Genomic DNA, 19410 nt, shown 5'->3' on the forward strand with positions numbered 1-19410 from the left:
TCAGATACAAAACAACTGGAGTTTCATGTTTTAATATTTACAGTTTTAAATGTCAACCTCAACTGAACAGATTTACCCTGTCAGCTGTCTCAGCAGTGTAGTGAATCGTATGTTCGTGTCCAGAGCATCCATAGCTATCCAGCCTGACATTATTCCTAAAGCCTCCAGGGGGCAGCCTAACTCAATAAACCTACCCTGATTAGTTGCCTGTGTGGATTTCACAACAGTTACATCACATCATCGCTACCTGCAGTGTAATATAAACTGAAATCTCTCCACAGCACAAAGGACCTCCCAGTTTTTCTGCCACAGAAAGGGAGAGGCTGAATTGGAGCATGAGAGGTTGACAGAGACGGAGTGACTGGGGTTGCAGATATGATCTATGTAGGAAGTAAGGAACTGTGCTTTCTTCTCTCTCCTCCATTCTTCAACACACTTTCCATGTCCTCTCATATAACTTAGGACTTATCAAACCGTGCAGCGTTGTCATCATCTTTATGAAGACAAAGATGTTTCTTCTTGTTATTGTGCCAATGATATGCCAATTCTATTTTATTTTTTCCCCAATGCCAATCAATGTGTCTTTCTTGAATCGATCAGTCGCTTGGTTTCTTTAAACACACTGCCTCTTGATTGTAGAAACTTGTCTCAAACAAACAAACAAGAGAAGATATAAAGATGCTATTTTTAGCTTGTAGACCCAAAGACACCAGCTTTCTGGAAGTGCTTTTGCTAGATTTGGGGTTTTGAGATAAACAGTCTTTAACATTGAAATTGGCATTGAAATGTGAGGATTTACAAGGCCACAGACAACAAATGTCTGTCAAAATGATTGTTTGTGATTTTGAAACTGAAACCCTGTTAGTAAGTGAATTGTGCTATCTGTAACCTGTGCATTACGTTACACTAAGTCTATACCGCTTGAGCTAACAATGCCTCATGCTTTCTGAATGGTCTATATCTGATCTGACAAGTTGCTACTTATAAAGACAAACGAAAAAAAGGGGAAGATAGAGGGAAGGAAGAAAAGAGAGGAAAGGAATGAAGAACAAAGCAGAGGAGCGGTAACATTTTCTTATTGAGGGTGGAGAGAGCCAAGCCTCCTAGTTAAAAAGGAATTATTCCACCCTGCCATTACGGGGAGCTTATCTCCCCACTAAATCACCACCTCTGCACCGAGGGGACTGTCTCTTCAACTGGCAACCCACCATTTAGACCTAAAGATCAGCTCCAAGCGTGATAGCGTCGCTCTGAGAAAGACAGAGAAAGAGAGAGGCAATAGAGACTAGAGAGCATGGGGGCATTATCATATCAGTGTGGCTACAAGCCACCAAATCTAACAAGCTGCCAAGGCCAGAAGTCATACATGATAGAGTGAGGGTCCGCTCTGGCCAAAGTGTATACTTAGCAGTGTCCCCTGTGTTAAAACCCCTGCCAACACCATCACACGCACGCAACTACACTATCATACTCCTCTCACTTCATCTTTTTACTCGGAATTTCTCACACACTAAACACAACCACATTCCTCTGTCATTTATTTTTTTATTTTTAAATTTTTTGTTAAAAAGTTTTATTGAGATGCATCTGTCTATACTATTGTTATTTTTGGGGACATTTTGGGCCTTTATTTTTGTAGTACAGATGAAGACATGAAAGGGGGGGGAGAGGGAGAATGACATGCAGCAAAGGGACGCATGCCGGAGTCAAATCCGTGGCCGCTGCGTCGACGAGTTAACCTTTATATTTGGGAATGTGCTCTACCAGGTGAGCTTCCCAGGCGCCCTGTTTACACTATTATTCATAAAGATGTTCTGTTAACTTCGCTAATGGAGATCAAGAGGAGCAGACGCCAAGAGCACAGACGATCCGAACAAAGGAGACTATAAAGCAAGGTCTCTGTCTCGTTCCACCTCTCCTGTTCCTTCTCTTTCATCTTTACATTTATTCCTATTTCATTGGCATTAAAGCCTTGTACTTGAATCACACACTTTCTGCTGAAGGCTCAAACAGCTACCTCGTGGAGAGAGCCAAGGTCAACCGCTTAAAGGCTCTTTGTTAAAACCTTATTCACTCACCTCTACACCGGCAGCAGTCAGTGAAATGTATATCTGTAATTTAAACTATGCATAGTGTAAAAACGATAGATGAACTGAAGAGTTACACGATGCAAAGTCGAACCACGCTGCACCGAATCCTAAGAGTTTTTACTACAAGATTGATTTACAACATCATGAAATAGTACCAGATCAAATAGATTGCTCTGTTTTAGGGAAACGGTATCAGTTTTTCTTATGTTTCTGCATGCACCTTGAATGCTAAACAGTGAGTTCAGCCAAGCTTTGCCCAAACACTGGACATCCAGAGGATCAAGTACCCGCTCTGCAGAACGTCAATGCTACAGTACTTGGTGAAGTGTTGACACGACAGTTTGCAGTTGGGTAAAAAAGCTGAGAGATGGTAGCTACAGTATAAAACATTAGGCTTAGTGGGAGCTTGTGGCAGTTTTGCCTGAAGGTCCCTTCTCCAGCACTTAGGCTTTGGAGTTAAAATCTCAACAGTATAGTTTGAGAGACCTGCAGGAGCCTGTAAAGAGGAGAAGTTAGCAGTCACTGTGTATGTAGTTTTTTTCTTTGTTAGTAAAAACATTTGTGTTTATTTAATCATGGGAATTACATCATAGTTTATTTAGACATGCCATCCCTCTGTGGAGATGTTTAAAGGTGTATTTTCCTGCCTTCCCTACAAGTGGTCTGTTCCGTCTTCTATCAGCAGAGAGAGCATTTCTTAAAAGTTGCGGCTTTAAATTGACTAATGCCCAGAGACATGTGGGCCCTCTTCACTCAGGCTGTATTTAGTTCTGTGTTGCAGACTGATAGCAGAAACCCTGGCTCACTCTCACCTCACCTCAGCCCCTCTGGGAGAAGCAGGGAGGGAGGGAAAGCCCTGGTAACAGGCTGCAAGGCCCATTAACTAATGACAGAGTGGGTGTACAAGTCCTCTTTTACAAGGAAACCCCGATGCTAATTACTATGAACTCTCACACAGTGTGTGGGCAAGCACCTGTGTGTGGTTAAAGTCGTTGAACATATCATTTGCCAGTTAAATCATGACATATTGCGGACTATCTTATTCTATGACAATTTAAATGTGTGCACCCTAAAATAATTTAATTTGCTGGATGATGGTGATCACACTATGTTGATAAACACCTGATGTGATTTAAGTGTGAAGCCCTACATCTGCCACATGTACGCATCATCAGGGTTGGGAAGGTGACTGAGACACCTTCGCCTTCACATGAACTGCTGTGCCCTTCAGCAAGGAAGTTAACACTCAACTCTTACAATGGAGATGCTGAGGCCAGCAGCAGAGAGTCATTGTGCTAGACAGTTCCCAGGTATAAATTACTGAACAAAACGTGGTATATGACTACATAGGGAAGCATAATTTTAGTTTTACAGAGCAATTGGCCTTCAGAGTAGAGAAGAACTTGCTAAATGGCCTAATTTCGTACCACTACATGTCAAATACCAGCGTTGATGTGAACTTCAAACACTGAAATGGAAATTTCAGTGGGTGCAAACTGATTTTATTCTCTCCTGCACCCCATCAGTAATTTTGTAGCTCATGACATCGTCTGTGTTCAGAGGGAAGCAGAGCTCACCAAGCATGGAGCACAGTAACATTTTGAGATTATATTTGAAAAGAAATGTGCTGGTATTCCAGACTATTTCCATGCCTTTGGCTGGTAAATTTGCACAGGCACTCCAATACTGCACAAAGAGATTTTAAGTAAGCGTGACATAAAATCACGTAAATATGTCAAAGTGAGGAAAACACTAAAGTGGACATGCTATAGAGCTGTAACAATTCCAAATGTTGCTAATGATAATAATGTAATAACACAGGTATGCAGCCTGTGAAGTAAACAATGCCTCTCTAGTATCATAAAAGATTTTTTCTAACTGTTTCTAACTTGTCATTTTTGTTGCCATGAACGTGTATAGGGTCGAGTGCCAATTGAAATAATAATAAAAAATATATAGTCCGACCAATATTCACTTATATAGTTACAATTTGGCATATCTATATAAAATCACAATTACCAGTCATCCACCTTAAGACCTTAGCTAATGTTAGCAATGATTGCGATTTAACAAAGAAACAGCGATTATGGTAAAAAATACTGACAATTATGTATAATTTTTGTCAACAATGTCAACCTGCACAACTGTGACCCAAAAAACATTCTCAATAGCGGAACATCGTGCCATCTGAAGTGCACCACTGAAACAGCTACAGAGTCTTTCAAAAGCAGTTACATACTTGTTTGTTTCTCCGAATCAATCAACACTAGGAGACACTCAAGTGGTAATAAAAGAAAAAAGAAAAGGTGCGATCATTCCGATGTGTTTATTTACAACTATTTGACAGACAAAACTGCTGATGAGTTTCATGTTTTCAAAGCCTTAATCAGAGCTCTTGTCTAGAGTGCCACCTTTTGTTGAATTTGTTTTGGGGAAAGAAATGCATTGGCATTTTAATTAGTTGTTGTTTTTGTTTTTTACCCCACTAAAACTCAGTCCAGAAGTGCACTTGGGTCCTCTAAACAAACACCCTGCACTATATCACGATATTGATATGGCATCAGGGATATGTTCCTGATATATGGTTTATGGTAACAACTGTAGTGCTTAGCTGTTTTGTTGCATTATTAAATGTAACAAAACATTAAATTATTGGTGTTTAAGGTGCTGCATCCAAGAAACGTCTCTTAAAAGAGATGTTACATGTGAAAGCAATACTTGGTAGCAATGAATGCACGGAGGTTTTGTAAAACTGTGCAGCAAAAGAAGACCTTTCATGTAGCTACAGGAACTTCTATATTCACCGTGACCCTGGGATGTTACTGTGCATGCACAAAGTATAAACTTGGAGGCTCAACTTGGTTACATAGCTAACTAGGTTAGTTTGCATAAATGCCTGTATAGATGTGTGTGTCCTATTCTGCAAGAGCAATTTGCTAATTATGTTTAATCAGTCTAAATATATTAGATCAATCTTCAGATGGATTGCAGATCCTTGCCTTCATACTGTACAAGCTCACATAACCTCTGGTCCTGAAATTATCCAAAATCTGGCTGTCATGCCAAATTCTGATCACCCCAGGCTTTGATTGAGACATGTAACATTGCGCATGCAGTTCTTCCGCCGTTTTGTTGATAACAACACAGACAAAGGAGGAAATACTACATGAAAAATACACTTTCTGAGCATGAACACTGCAGCACTAGACATAAAAGCCTTCTGAGACAATGTGTGGGATGATAACAAAGAAGCAATTTATAATAGATATCATGGGCAGAGGTCTGTAAAACACTGGCAGGTAGGTCTTTGCTGTGTGGGTACAAAAATATTATGCAAAAGACAAATATGGAGGGAATATAAAATCCTGTGAAATAAAGAAAAAGTCATGCTTTTTGCAGAGGTGTAATGGAAGCCATTTAAGCAGTAATGATATCCCCCATCCTGCCCCCTCTCTGTTCAGCCAACTTCTTCCAAGAGAAGAGCATATCAATTGGGCTTTAGTCTCAACAGCTTAGAGGCAGAACAACTCAAACATACCCTGCAGAGAGACAGCTCTGTGTCAGAAATCACACTCAACCAAAACAGGCCTTTAATGTAACTAACTGCTCACATGGACCAGAATATTCCAAATCTGCAACAGGCTCCAACTTCAAATGTTTTGTGTTGTGTATTTTAAATTTTTTAGTTTTCCGTAATAGTTTTTTTTTTTTCAATTTCATTGGTAAATTAATGCAGTTTTCTCTTCTAGCTGGTTTGACAGAATTTCATCCATGACCTCTGGCCGTACACCAGACATGAGGACAGAGGGGGGGAAAAGATGGATGGAAGGATGCTAGACAGAGGACAGGTGGAGATGGAGGGAGTGGGCAGATCCCATCCTCCCCAGGATGTGTGTGGGTCACAAGCCAAAGAGATGCTGCAGCCCAGAAGGGAGGGTAGCTCTACCTGAGTCACTCTGACATCTCCTGCAGGTGCTGGTTTCTGTGGGGTTCAAATTACACATTTTTAAACGGGGCAGAGTTATAAGAATCATCATGAACACCAAACATAATGCAGTATGACGACTGGGTCTGACTAAAGGTGCAAAATGTCGGAGCTCATGTGGGAAATGCGGGATCCGTGTAGCATTTGGCCACAAAAAACAACAATGTTTTTTATGTATCGTGGGGCCTCCCTAGTCCAACTGAGCTTGATAGAGACTCGCTGCTTTATTAACATTTCTTAGCAGAGTATTTATTGCAGCTTTAAATAGTCATATGTTCAATTTGTGTGCTGTTATACAATGAGTCTACAATGGACAAGTACAAGAATGCAAATCTCATATCATTTGTGTATTTCCAAATTTATTTAGAAAAGGAATGAGTGGTCAAAATGCACTTACAACCTAAAATACTCCCTCTGAGAAGTAACACAAAAAGCGTACCCTGGCCTGAACTCCTCCCTTTCCCTGTAAAGTCGCTTGACGTCAGGGCTGCCATTAACACATTTTCATTACCGAGGAACAAGCCGATTATTTCACAATTAATTTAAAAAAAGGGAAAAATGGCCTTCAAAATAGTGGTCACTTTAGTCTGACCAACAGTCCAAAGTAGTATTTAGTAGTATTGGTAGTATACCAGTAGTATTTAGTTTACAATGATGTAAAAAAAAAAAAGGCAAATAATACTTTTAAAGAAAAATAATTACTTTTCTTTAAATCGACTAATCATTGCAGCCCTACTTGATGAGGTATTTTTGTATATCCTGTGACACCAGTGTGTCAAGAGACATACCAGACCACTTTAGCTACACAGCACTACAGGTTTGCTTTGTGTACATTTGTTATGATAGGGGGTTATGGAATCAACCTATATATTTGACCTACGTCCCCGCTGGGATATGAAATTCAGGTGGCCGAGGTATCTGCGTCAGATACTTTGTGAGTCAGTTGGCCCTGCTTACAGTGTTAAACCTGGGGTTATGGCCTTCCATATCCGTATGAGAGAATTCTTTCTACACGCTGATGATCCTACATATAATCACACACAACCAGTATCCACATCTGAGTCAAACACATTGTGCAGTAAATATGCACAGTTGCACTCAAAGGCATGTAAGTAAGAAGGGAAATACACATTGGTGCAAAGGTATGCAGACACAATTATATGTACAAAACCGGAAGAAAAAAAAAGGAAAGTCAATATGGAAACTGAGGTGTGTGTTGGTGAGTAAACAAACACAGTCAGTGTCTGGGCTTTGTGAAGATGGGCTTATATCGTAAAGCACGGCGAGGAACAGCATCAGAGAACAGCACGCTGTGAATGAACTACTCTTATCAGCCACGTGCAGCTTTCCTCCACTGGAGGGAAACTAGTAAATATCACACGCCTAATTATAAACAGACACACTACTTGTCTCAACTTCCACAATATGTCTTTCATCTCACACTGTTGCTCCTTCAATGAAATCATTAGGGTTAAAAACACAATCAAGAATTCTGAGATTTCCTGGGGGTGCTGTTCCATAATATAACACAGTGATTAAAAAGTGATGAAATTCCAGCTGCGGCTTTATTTTTTTGAATTAGCAAAGGAAGAATTTCTTGAAGAGTGGCCATGAGAAGATGTCAACACACCTTGAATGAAGGACCAGATAGATAACAAAGAATTTGATGAGTGTTTCCTGAAACAAATCCTGCAAGAAAACTGTGCAGCCTCGGGCGCTGAGAGCTCCAGCCTTACTACTATCAATACCTGACATCACTTTGTTACCAAATGTTACTACCAGAAATTCCTCTCGTAATTCTCAAGCAACAAATCTTAACACAACTTTACTTTGCCACTTGCTTTCAGTGGGAGGAGGGATGTCAAGCATGGCAATGATTCACAGAAAAGCAGAACAAATTGCAAGAAAAAAAAAAAAAGAAAAAAAAAAACGTAGGCTGTGCACATACAGTTCAAAGTCATATGTCATGAATGAGGCACTAAACAGCCGGATGAGAAGAGTGCAGTCACAAAAGGTCACAGAAGTGTTTCGAGTTAAGCGATGCAAACAAATCTTTGGAGCCAGAGAGAAAAGAGGAAGGTTAGAGGGGGAGAGCGACTGCATGTGGCTGTAAGGTTGAGGATGCAGACGGTTTCAGCGGTTTCAACCCTGCTCAGGCTAACAGGAAGTGCTGCACATCCACGACAGTTAGCTGGAAGTTATTGTGTTATAGATTTTTCTACCTAGGTCAATGGAAGATTTTATTATTGTTTGCATGAAGGTATAAGTTGTCAGTTTTAAGTTTAAACACTGACTGCATAACCTTTAGCATCATGTCGCTTTTATTGCCTGATTGCCCTTTACTCAATCACATGTAGGAAGTGTCATTTCCCTTTATGAGACACACATTACAGTACAATGACAGGTACATTTAGTTATTTTTTACAAATGAAAAAGCAGTTTCTGTGTGCTGATCTAACTACATTGTCCTTCCATGACTAAACTCACCCGCCTACCTGTCCTTCTTTCCTAATGAGTGGACAGGCAGACAGGCTCTGGCTCCAAGCGGAGGCCCACAACTAAAAAAAGAGTCAACGGTGGAAAAGTGGGTCATCTTCTCCTGATGTTTAACACGCTCGTACACATGCTCTCTTAACACCGACATGGATTAATGCTCCTTTAGGTGGCGTCATTTTGAAGATGTGGAATGTTTGATGCTGCTTAGTCACCAGGGCTCTTACCTATTTAGTGTGTCATTATGACATTTGAATGTGTGTGTAATGTCAAATAAAGCAAATACAAACTGACAAAACCACCGTATGTTTGTTCTTCTAGCTTTGTTAGAACTAAAGAATTATTTTAAAATTCAATCTTGTTTCCTAAATGCTAAGGATGACCTACAATCCTCTCAAAGTTAAACTTACAATAAACCCCAAACTTAATGCAACTCTTCTAATGCCCAGCCGGGAAAAAAACAACATAAAGAACAAAACATAATCACAACCTCAACTGTAACCCTTATCCACAAAGCTCCAAAATAAGCCAGCATCTAACCAACCAATACACAATGTAAATGTATGCTTGTGCAGTGTACATAGACAAAACCCACTCAGAATAACCCTGTGACAGAACAGCATGTAGGTCAACTTGTGCTCAGTTGATCTGCCCTGATCCTACATAGTGTGAGCAGCCAAGGCTGTAGACTATGTTCCCACTACTGTAGGACACCTGACAAGATAGAAGCTTTTGCTATTTATGGTCTAAATTACAGCTGCAACAGACAGCAATATCCAAGCACAGTCACAATGTAAAGTTTTGCATTGAGACTACGTAAGAGTATATACTCTTACCAAACAAACAAAAAAAACTAATTGTGCTTTAATTACAGCAATTCTAATTATAATCTTAGACCTAAATCCACTGCTCATTTGGCCTGTTAACCCTTTATCCTGCCTCATGCATGCAAACTCAAACTAATTACCAAATAGCTGTGTGCAGTGATGCACACATAGATAGCAGACGTAAACACACACACACACACACACACACACGCACACACACAAACTTACCCAGAGCCAAGCAAAGTCCCTGCACATCTCATCTTATTCCCTTCATAGCGCAGAGAAAAGAAGCAAGTGCCACAAATGCTCCTGTTCCCGCAGAGGCCAGTGGCAACTCTCAAAGATTTGGCTGCTTCCAAGCCTCCTGCCTGCGCCTTATCACTCTCTGCACATATCCCTTACACTGCTCACTTTTTTCTTTCTTACTTCATCTCCTTTCCTGTCTTTCTCTCTTCTTTTGCTCACTCTCTTTCTCCTCCCTTGCTCTCTGATCTGCCTTTTTCCCTTGTCCAGCGTCTGCACAATGCACATCAATTATTCAGAGGCAGTCTCCCGGTTTCTCCGGTTTATCCAATCAGAGCTGGGCTCTGCACTAATGGGCTCCTGCTGTACCTGCTACCGGCTCCAACACACTCTCGAGACTGCAGGGGGGAGGAAGAGGGAGGGAGCAAAGGAGACAGCTGAGGAGAAGGGAGGATGAGAAAAAGAGGTAAAGACAGCGAGCCGACGCAGACAAACAGAAGTAGAGATAGAGAAGGCGAGATATTGCAGTGCTTCTCACCTCTGTCGTGAGGTGCTATTATGGATGAGCTCTGCCTAGTCCGTCTAGTGCTCCGTTGCCCTGTTTTGTCTAAGCTGCCGTCACACACTTAGAGAGTGCACACAGACACACACATGCATAATCTGACAATGTGACTGCCCTTTTCAGGAAGGGCAAAAAAGAGGAAATAACACCAAAAAAAACAATGCAAGCTCAGATTGCAAACTTGCATAAATGGGTGGAGCTAGTATGCTGTGCAAGCTGGCTGGAAGCCAACACATGAGAGAGGAAGTAGGAGAAGAAGAAAGTATGAGATGTAAAGACCACTCTATTGAGGCAGACAAATAGTAAATTATCAGCCCTATGACAGAGGGCATTCTGACCTGACAATACTCACTTGTCTTCATCATAGGCCACTTAGTAAATCTAACTAACAAGACACATCACAGACTTGCAGAATAGCTGAGTGCAACGGAATTAAAGAAGAGGGGGGATGAGGGTGAATCTGAGTTCATATTCTCTTCACCCGCCCAGAACATAACATGGTGAGAAAAACAAATCTGGATGACTGAGCAGGAAAGACCTAAACTGTCATTGTTTTCTCTGTCCTTACCTAAATGTTGAGATGTGTTCTGTGCAGCAGAAGAGCGGGAAAGCCCACTGGCTTTGTGACAGCAGAGGGAAGTTGTTTTTTGTCTGACAGACACTCAGTTATCAACGGTTTCACAAACGTCCCACGCAGAATTGAAAGACACAACGAAGGCATTGTTGGACAGAAATATAACTTGAAAAGGGTGTAGCTAAAGCCCCTGGGGGGATAGGGGGGGCCATGTGTGATAGGGGGGTTGAGTCCTGAGGTGTGGGTGCCAGATCAGTCAACCCTGAACAAAAGGAGGATTTAAATTATTTGCTCATCCGGTTTTTACAAGAACAAACACTTCTGTGTTTGGAGTGTAACTGCACTGCCAGCTCAGCTGGGATTTTACCTAAATGAATTTACTGTGTACTGTGTAAACCAAACCAATTAAATAGTAAGTGATAGAGGACCAAATCAGTCAGAGGCAGCAAACGCAGCTAGTTCCCCATGAGCTTTATTTCGATAAACTTATAAGAGAAGTTCTGCAGATAGTTTTGGGTTGCAAAGGGGTTTCATCTTAGGCGAACCATAGGGGAGTGTCAGAGGAGAGGGCCACCTGCTAAAAATAAACCCTGTTTCCTGTTAATAATTTAGCGCACTGCTCTTACTCAGCAGTAATTAAATATAAAAGTCTGTAAGGTTGATTGGGTCAGTAACAAACGATGCCTACACCTTGCTCTAGTTCTACACACACAGCTCAAATTTGGAACGAAAGACGGGGTGAGAAAATCAATCAAGTGAAAGTAAATTGAGAAAGATAAGTGGAAGACATGTCAGATTGTTGTAGGATTGCTGAGAGCAAAGGGTGTGGGTGTGTGTGTGCGTGTGCGTGTGTGTGTGTGTGTGTGTGTGGGCGGGTGGGTGTTAGAGCTGGGCCATATGGAGAAAATCAATTATCACAATATTTGTGATATTTGTGATGAATATTTGCGGCGAGTACTTATTTTCATATGCACTTGCATGCTGAATTATGTGAGTTATGAGTGGGTGAAGCGTTATTGTGAGCGCTGTGTGTGTTTTGTGTTTTTGGAGGGAGTTAAAGCCACACCTTGGAAGTTTTCTGTCACTGTTGACACAGCAGAGTGTCTGTTTTCCTGAGATCATGCTCCGAGAGCTCTGTTGACTGACCGAAAGCTGACAACTCTTTAGTTCTGCTGGGACAATTTCTTTTTAATGTCAGATCTGAGTGGGTGGGGGAAATTACAAACCACCCAGAACAAAGCTGAGCTCTTTTTATCATATTTCCACAGTTTCTTTTTTTTTTCAAACACTTAAATCAGCTGAAAAAGAGAAACTAAAAACATTGAAAACAATTAACGCTTGTGTAGATAGTCTTTGACCATAATAATAAGCTTAATACTACTACTAATAACATGTGATTATAATACCAAGATAGATGATTAAAGCAAGACACAAAAACAAGCAGCAACCTGACTTAAATATTAAAGTAGGTTTCTAGGAACATAGCAATCATTCCAGGGAGCAGCTACCTATAATCCGGAGCGTGTCAAGTCATGTTGAAAACATAATACACGAACGGAGTCACACTTGAGATTTACTTTCATCTATTTTAAACATAACAGGAGGGGACACGGTCGAGAAGAGGCAAGACAGTTGAAATAAAAAAAAGGATAACATGTCATAGTGATAATTCTGTAGGTTTATTATATAAGGTTATGCTTCATAAAGAAAGAGAACAAACTGTGACGAGAGTGGCAGATTCACTGAGGAAGGAAACGGTAAAACTCTTGATAGATTATGTGTGTAATCTGATTTGGTGTCTGCTGAACTTCACAGTAGTAGCCCAACAGCTCTGAGTCTATTAGAGGTTTGCGTGTTTGTAGGCCAGGGGCACACCTATTATCTAATTAACCTCACAGCTGGAAGTCATCTTGTAGCAGACTACAGATTATTATGAGGAAAATAAAAACAACTCTAAGAAGATTTAAAAATGCACTATGCATTTTAAACAATGGATTTTAAAAAGAAGCAGGGTTCATTAAGTGCACAGTAGTCTTGCATTGCCAGACCTAGAAGTCATTAATTGTAGTGACTCCTCCGAAAATCTAAACATAAAACGTAGCAATGTTAGCTGCTAGTAGGCTAACAGCGTTAAAGACGAGTATCCTCGCTGGCCCTGAGAGTTAATAGAGCTAATGCTAACTCTCCTAACAGCAGATAATTCTCTTCACCGGCTGATTCCAGATTAAAGCAACATGCTAATCCCTAATGCCTCGCTGCAGGGTCACAATCTCCAGACAGCTCATCAGCAGCAGTCTGCTGTTGCTAAAAATCTCTTGAATGTGCTCGACATGTCTCACAGGGCAGCCCTTTTATGTTGGGAGAAGTGCAACTTTAGGCATTTATAGTTTGTTCATGGGTTTTCTTACTTGGATTGAAGAAGGTTAGAGAAGAGGCCAGACAGACACACACACACACAAAAAGGAAATTATAAACACAAGCCTTATCTATAGATTCAAGATGGAAAATGTTCTTTTTTTGTTACTGTGGATCTGTTCATCCTCTAATATCCCATTTTATTACTTACTGGAAGTCATAGAATACTTTGTTTGGTGATCAATTTCTAGTAAATTGTCTGCCGGCCTCATCATCTAGATCAGTATTCCTCAAAGACTGGGCCGCCAGCCACCCCTGGTAGTCCGCAGGTAGATTCTGTAAAATATCATGTTTTTATTTCAAAATTCAAAACAGCCTCTGTCAAACTTTGTTAAATAAACGTGTATGTAAATTAAAACATTATCATTTGAATTGGCTGTTTTGCTGTATTGTCAGAAGCTGAACGTTTTGCGACACAACATCCAACTTACATCAGAAATTATCAGCTTCACATTTGAAGAAAATATGGAAGGAGTAATGTTTACGCTTATGTGCAACACCATTCTTCCCATTCATATGGCAACCGAGACAACCAGTTAGTAAGCTATTTGTAAAACTGTCATTAATGTGACTGTAACTTCTAATATACTGTTGAAGTTGGGAGGCCCATTGGTTTGGGGAATATTTTGGCAGCAAAAAAGATGGTCCACATCTTTTTTTTTAATTGGGTAAGTGGTCCTTGGTTTAAAAAAAAGTTTGAGAAACACTGACCTAGATCACTTGGTGTTTGCACGTGCTGTGCAGCAATGACAGCATTTTGTAGTCGTAGTGAGAAATACACACGTCAACTTAATTTTGCAACAACTCAAGTCGTCAAACTTTTAAAAAAAAGCAGGGTAACAATAATTGCTTTATCAATTTCCTCTTTAAGGGATGCTCTGAAAGAAAGCGTCAGTGGGATTGATCTGTAGTCTTAAGAGTCTGCCTCTTCCCCTGAGGAGCCCGCAGAGAGCATCCTAGACTTCTCGGCCCTTGTCTGGCCTATCAGGTGTCAGATTTGTGACCCGGTGTCGCCATGCAGGCTGTATGAAGGTTGTGCTGGGGCTGCACAATTAAACACACGGGGACACACACACACACACACACACACAAGAAATGCACACATTTGACCATACAGACAGAGCTAACAAATACTTTGTTCTCCGCATCTTTGTTTATGTATGTGTGTGAGCTCTCAGAGTTCAAGTGTGCATCACATCTCTTCTGTCGCCCTCCCGTCTGCTTGCTTGTTTTCTCAGACAGACGTCCTTGTGCGGGAGGTAAGACAGATGCTCAGTGAGTAAGATCAGCCCTGAGTCACATCTGCCTCCCACCCTGACAGCCTGCTTGCCTAGTTTGATGACTGGTCCCCCCCCCCCCATCCCCCTGCATAATTACACTACAGTTCCTATTTGTCTGCAGTGCATAAACTGCTCTTCCTGAAACCCAGTGCTGTCTTCTATTAGATCCCAGAAACCATCAGCAGGCCGGAGGATGATTCTGACTGTCAGTCGAGCCCAGACAGCCGGTCAGTCCGAGCCACGCCTGGACAACAATCACATTATCCCAACACAGGAACACAGACAGAGGGAGAAATACAGCAATCAATATTGTACACTGACGTCCGTCTGACCACTTAAGTTCCTCCCAACAAGATGCTTCCCACCACAACTGAAAGAGGATAGCTTGAGCAAATGTTCATGTCATAGGACCATGTGAGCAAAAAACACTGCAGAAAATAAAACATTTCTGCCTTCAGCATATATTCAGTTGCAGCACACTGCAGTTTCTATAAAGAATTATGGGATACGATGACGAGCGTTACTGTTACTGTCACAGCAGTTCTTGTTATAAAACAGTGACATATTCATCACATCAGAAAAACAGAGGAATCAGAGAGTTTAATCAAAATATTTTACTCTCACTTCTGCCACTTATGTAACTGCCAAACAAAGGCTTATCTGTGTTCTGACTGGCTGGCTACGGCTATGTCAGGTCTCTGTCACGCAGAGTGAGTGGTCCAGCACACATCAGCGACACCTCCCTAGCCATCCATCTCTTTCTCTCTCTCTTCTCTCCCGCCTCTGCACATTTCACTTTGACAAATGTACAAGAACAGGCTGCTCCTGCAGGACTGAGAGAGGAGGGGAGGGGAGGTATGGATCGGGGGGAAATTGGATTTGATAGATAAATGTCTGAGCATAGCATTACTGCTCACTCTTTCGCTTTCTCTTCGTGTGTGTGTGTGTGTGTGTGTGTGTGTGTGTGTGTGTGTGTGTGTGTACAAAATATGTACGTACAAGTGTGGGTTTGTGTGGAAAGATTGTTGACTGTTTTGTGTGGCTACCACCTGGACAGCTCATCTCAATAGCACATTAATGGGGACTAAAAATATCTGACATTATAATGCTCTATGGGCTTTTTGTGCGATGTCTGTGGTCGCAGTCGCAAATTTGCAAACCATTCATTTTTTACGCCATGGCAGGAACAAAATAATACAAATTAAACTGTCTGTTATCATAATTATGAGATTATCTTTGTCTTGCTAACAATATATTGCAATGACCTTTATATAGTGCTCAAAATAATAGTAAGCAGCTACGTTGTGCATTCATGGCCGGAGCAGAATAATCATGACTTAAAGCCATACAGCGATTTGTTTTCATTGTTTTGTTTCATGAAAAAGTGAATAATTGCAACATGAACTGTGTTGTCCGCTGTCTCGCAAGTCAACAGCAGTAAATGGTGATGATGATGTATGAGCATGCATCTGCTGACATTTTAGTAAAGTGGGGGGTCTTACCTGCAGACTTGGGAGTGAATTTGTCCCTGTTGGCAGCACACACAGCCAGCAACCTGTACCCTAGGTCCAAGTCAAACCCCTGCTGAGCAGCAACGCGACTCACCACCTGGAGAAAGAGCGATGGATCATGAGTATAGCTGTCTGTCTGTCTGTTTGTCTATCATTCCTCCATCCATCTTACACATTACAATAAAACATTGATATTTTACTGCTATTACTTACATGAATAATAAATGCTGGATAAACTGTAAGCTATAGTGAAGGACATCTTAATCCTTTTTTAATTGTGTTAATATTTTGAACGCCTGCTATCACTAAAATTCCTTTTTATAAAGACAGACACTCATTCAATGAGATTAATGTGGAGTCTGCAGTCTGGATTGCTCCAGTGATCCACAGTCAGGATGGGTCTAATGGCTGCATCAACCTCCAAGAGAGGTGAGAGAGCCAAACCACAGCTGCTCTGCAGGGCGAACACAGTCAAATGTTATCATCAAACAAGCCCGCCCTGGCCCTACAATGAACGGAGTTTGTCTTCTGACTAATGCTTGCCGGTTTAATTACCCAGACAGAGCAACAAAATGTTGAAATAATAGGTATTGGGATATCAAGCTAAACTAACAAGTTTAACTGTGTGTGTATCAGAAGCCGGTGTAGAAAAACAGTAAGTAATGTACATTTCAGCAGCATCCCCTGAGAAAACAAAGGTTAAAAATCCTCATTTTTAATTCAATTTTGAGAAAAATCTGTCCCCAACTGTAAGGTTTTAATAATCCATTTGTGCTAATGACTTCAAAAAGAGGTTGAACATTTATGGGACATAAAGCAGGAGCCTCCCTGACTCTAATATAACGTTAAAGGGGATGCTGAGTGATGTTAAACAGGACTCGGGAGACAGGGGTAAATCATTTTTAGAAGGAAACCCCCTTTGCTTTTGTCTACTAGCAGATGACAACTCCTCTGCTCCCTCTGACCTCAAAACACACATTAGCGTTAACAAGGTCAGCTGGGGTGCCTTTTAAAGAGCCAACATAACAGCTAGCAGTGCTCATAAAGTGCCTGTGTTACAGGTAATACGGCTGCTTGAGCACTGCAGGAAAAACTATAGAAATGAAATAGGGTTTATTTGATTGATTGACATAGTCAAGAGACTGTAACATACAATTATACAGTTAATCCCTGTAAATGCATTTAAAGCTGCAAGTAGACATGAGAATTCCAGGGAATAAATACTTAACATAGTTTATTCAACCTAACCATATTATGCAAACAATGACAATTCTGACAAACATACAAATCATGTTTCTGTCAATTGTTTAATTTCCTGCGTGAGTGAGCCTGCCCTGTAGTTGGCACAAGGCAAGCAGCCAGCTACAGAGGCTAGCATAGATTCAACACGGATTTAACAGTGTTTTCAGCTTAATCTCAATCTAAGGACGTACATTCCGGTCCATTCCGGAGTATGCCAAAAAAAAAAAAACACAATATGTCAAGCAGTCACGGCTAATAGTGCAGCACTTTCTGTTTCACAGTTATGTCATCTTTTATTTGCTCTGGAGCCAACAGTCCACGTGGGATCGGAGGATGTCCTCCACATGTACAACTTGCCAGAGGGAACAATTGTCTCCACATGAGGCACCCATTTAGTTTCATTCAGCTACGATAAATCTCAAGGGCTATGATTGATGCACGGTCATCTTTACATTTCAGTCCAGCGCTGTGATACATAGCCAGCGAGGTTCCGTCACTAAGATAAAATCCTTCAAAGAAAACAAGGACTTGTTGCGTGCAGCAATTCTCCGGATGAGAAGCCGTTTGCTCTCTGAGTCTGATGAAACAATTTAGCTGATGGACACAGCACCATGCTGAGAGAGATCACAGTGGTGGGCTCCATTGTGTAGCTCTTTATCAGCCTTTAAGAGGCTTTTATTGTGATTTACACATTAATGAGCATTTCTCTGTTTGCTCACGCTACCACTTCAGCCGGGGACAATGTTCCTTTAGAGTTTCATAGGCTGATCTTAGAGATAGATGTGTGAAACTTTTAATCTCTGCTTTAAAGCCTCTTTCACATATGTGACTGTGTTTGTAAGGGTATGTGAGTTTTTTCACGCACCTGGTGCAGGCCAGCTCTCTGGGCCTGAGTCCAGATCAATGAATACTAGCTGGTGAACTATAGCCAGGGGTGACAGGCTACCCACAGTCTACCCTTTTTTTGTGTGTATGTGTGTGTGTGTGTGTGTTTGTGTGTGTGTGTAAAGCACTAAGTAGAGAGTAGCAGTGGGTGCCAAGCACTTTAACCTCTGTCACTGGCACCTGAGGGCCAGAGCCGCTGCCTTGAACAACTGCTTAATACAAGCCTAGTGGGACTGTAGCCTGCTACTAACAAGTGAAAATAAATAGTATAAACTAAATATCAACACAACTATGACATGAATCATGTTTTAGATATTGAAAAATATTACACTGGCTAGACTAACCTAAAACTTTCATTTTATTTTCAGTGTCCCAAATCTAATTACTGTGTTGGTCATATCTCCTAAAAAGTACCTGAAAAAGCACAATGAAAACCATATTTACTGTCTGCGTACCGTCAGACATCCCATGAGACTTTGCTCGAATGGTCGCTGGAAGGCCCGGGGATCTCCACACCAGTCAAGCAGCTCTGTGGCCGCTGAGTGGAAGTTGGCCGGGTTCTGTAAGTGCTGTGCAAACACAGAGGAAGGAGACTGCCATTAGAAACAATGGAAAATAATGAGCTTTTTTTCAGATTAAGTACAAATGGGAAAAACACTCAAACCAAATAGTCTAGCAGTCTTGTGCTCCCCCTCCAAACTGCCTTGATTTAATGTCTTGTGTTTCTGCGCAAGCCTATGAGGACCTTGACTCCTTCCAATATACGCCCACTTAGGGCTCTGCTGCATTGTGGGAAGAAGATCACACCCATATCAACAATGATGCCAGTGTTTCCTGTTAATCTCTCTTGGCAACACCCAGCCCTCACCCCCATGACCCACACAGCAACCACATCTTTCCCTCCAATCCTCATTCTCTCTCTTCCCCTCATTCATTGCCTGTTTTCAGAATGTAACAGAGCCTCGACACCAGAAGTCCACTGGCTGGCTTGGCTGTTCACAAAGAAAACAACCTTGGTCCTGGCAGCTATGTGTGTAGACTCAATATGCGCCGTTGGTGTGGTGTCTAATCTCTTTCAGTCTCTGTCCGTCTCTCTCGCTTGTTCACTGAGGCCTGAAACAGTTGAGTCTTTTCTTCCCAGTGTCTGAAGGCTACTCAGGCTGGCAGGACACAATAAGCGGTTTTAAAATTGGGCTCCCTTTCTTCACGGCTCAGGAGGTTAATAGCTCTGAAATGGCGCAGAGCTGCAGCTTGTTCGGTCGGGAAGATTGAGCCCACTTGAAAGCATTTATTATTCTCATCT

At 41.4% G+C, this 19410-nt stretch overlaps 1 protein-coding gene across 11 annotated transcripts in view; it reads right to left on the bottom strand.

Moving 5' to 3' along the window:
* zmiz1a (zinc finger, MIZ-type containing 1a) overlaps positions 1-19410 on the bottom strand; it is a 103618-nt gene that overhangs the window by 11514 nt on the left and 72694 nt on the right. For 5 of the 11 annotated variants that reach the window (XM_034898969.1, XM_034898971.1, XM_034898967.1 and 2 more), the window contains 3 exons: positions 18563-18676; positions 15972-16077; positions 6037-6072 (listed from right to left, as the gene is read on the bottom strand). In XM_034898969.1, coding sequence (XP_034754860.1) covers positions 6037-6072; positions 15972-16077; positions 18563-18676 — 256 coding nt within the window. Of the gene's footprint in view, positions 1-6036; positions 6073-9623; positions 10005-10176; positions 10320-15971; positions 16078-18562; positions 18677-19410 lie in introns of those variants that run through there. The other 6 variants (XM_034898970.1, XM_034898968.1, XM_034898973.1 and 3 more) reach the window with 5 other exon arrangements.

The sequence above is a fragment of the Etheostoma cragini genome, chromosome 17, assembly GCF_013103735.1.
Source record: "Etheostoma cragini isolate CJK2018 chromosome 17, CSU_Ecrag_1.0, whole genome shotgun sequence".
NCBI lineage: Eukaryota > Metazoa > Chordata > Actinopteri > Perciformes > Percidae > Etheostoma > Etheostoma cragini.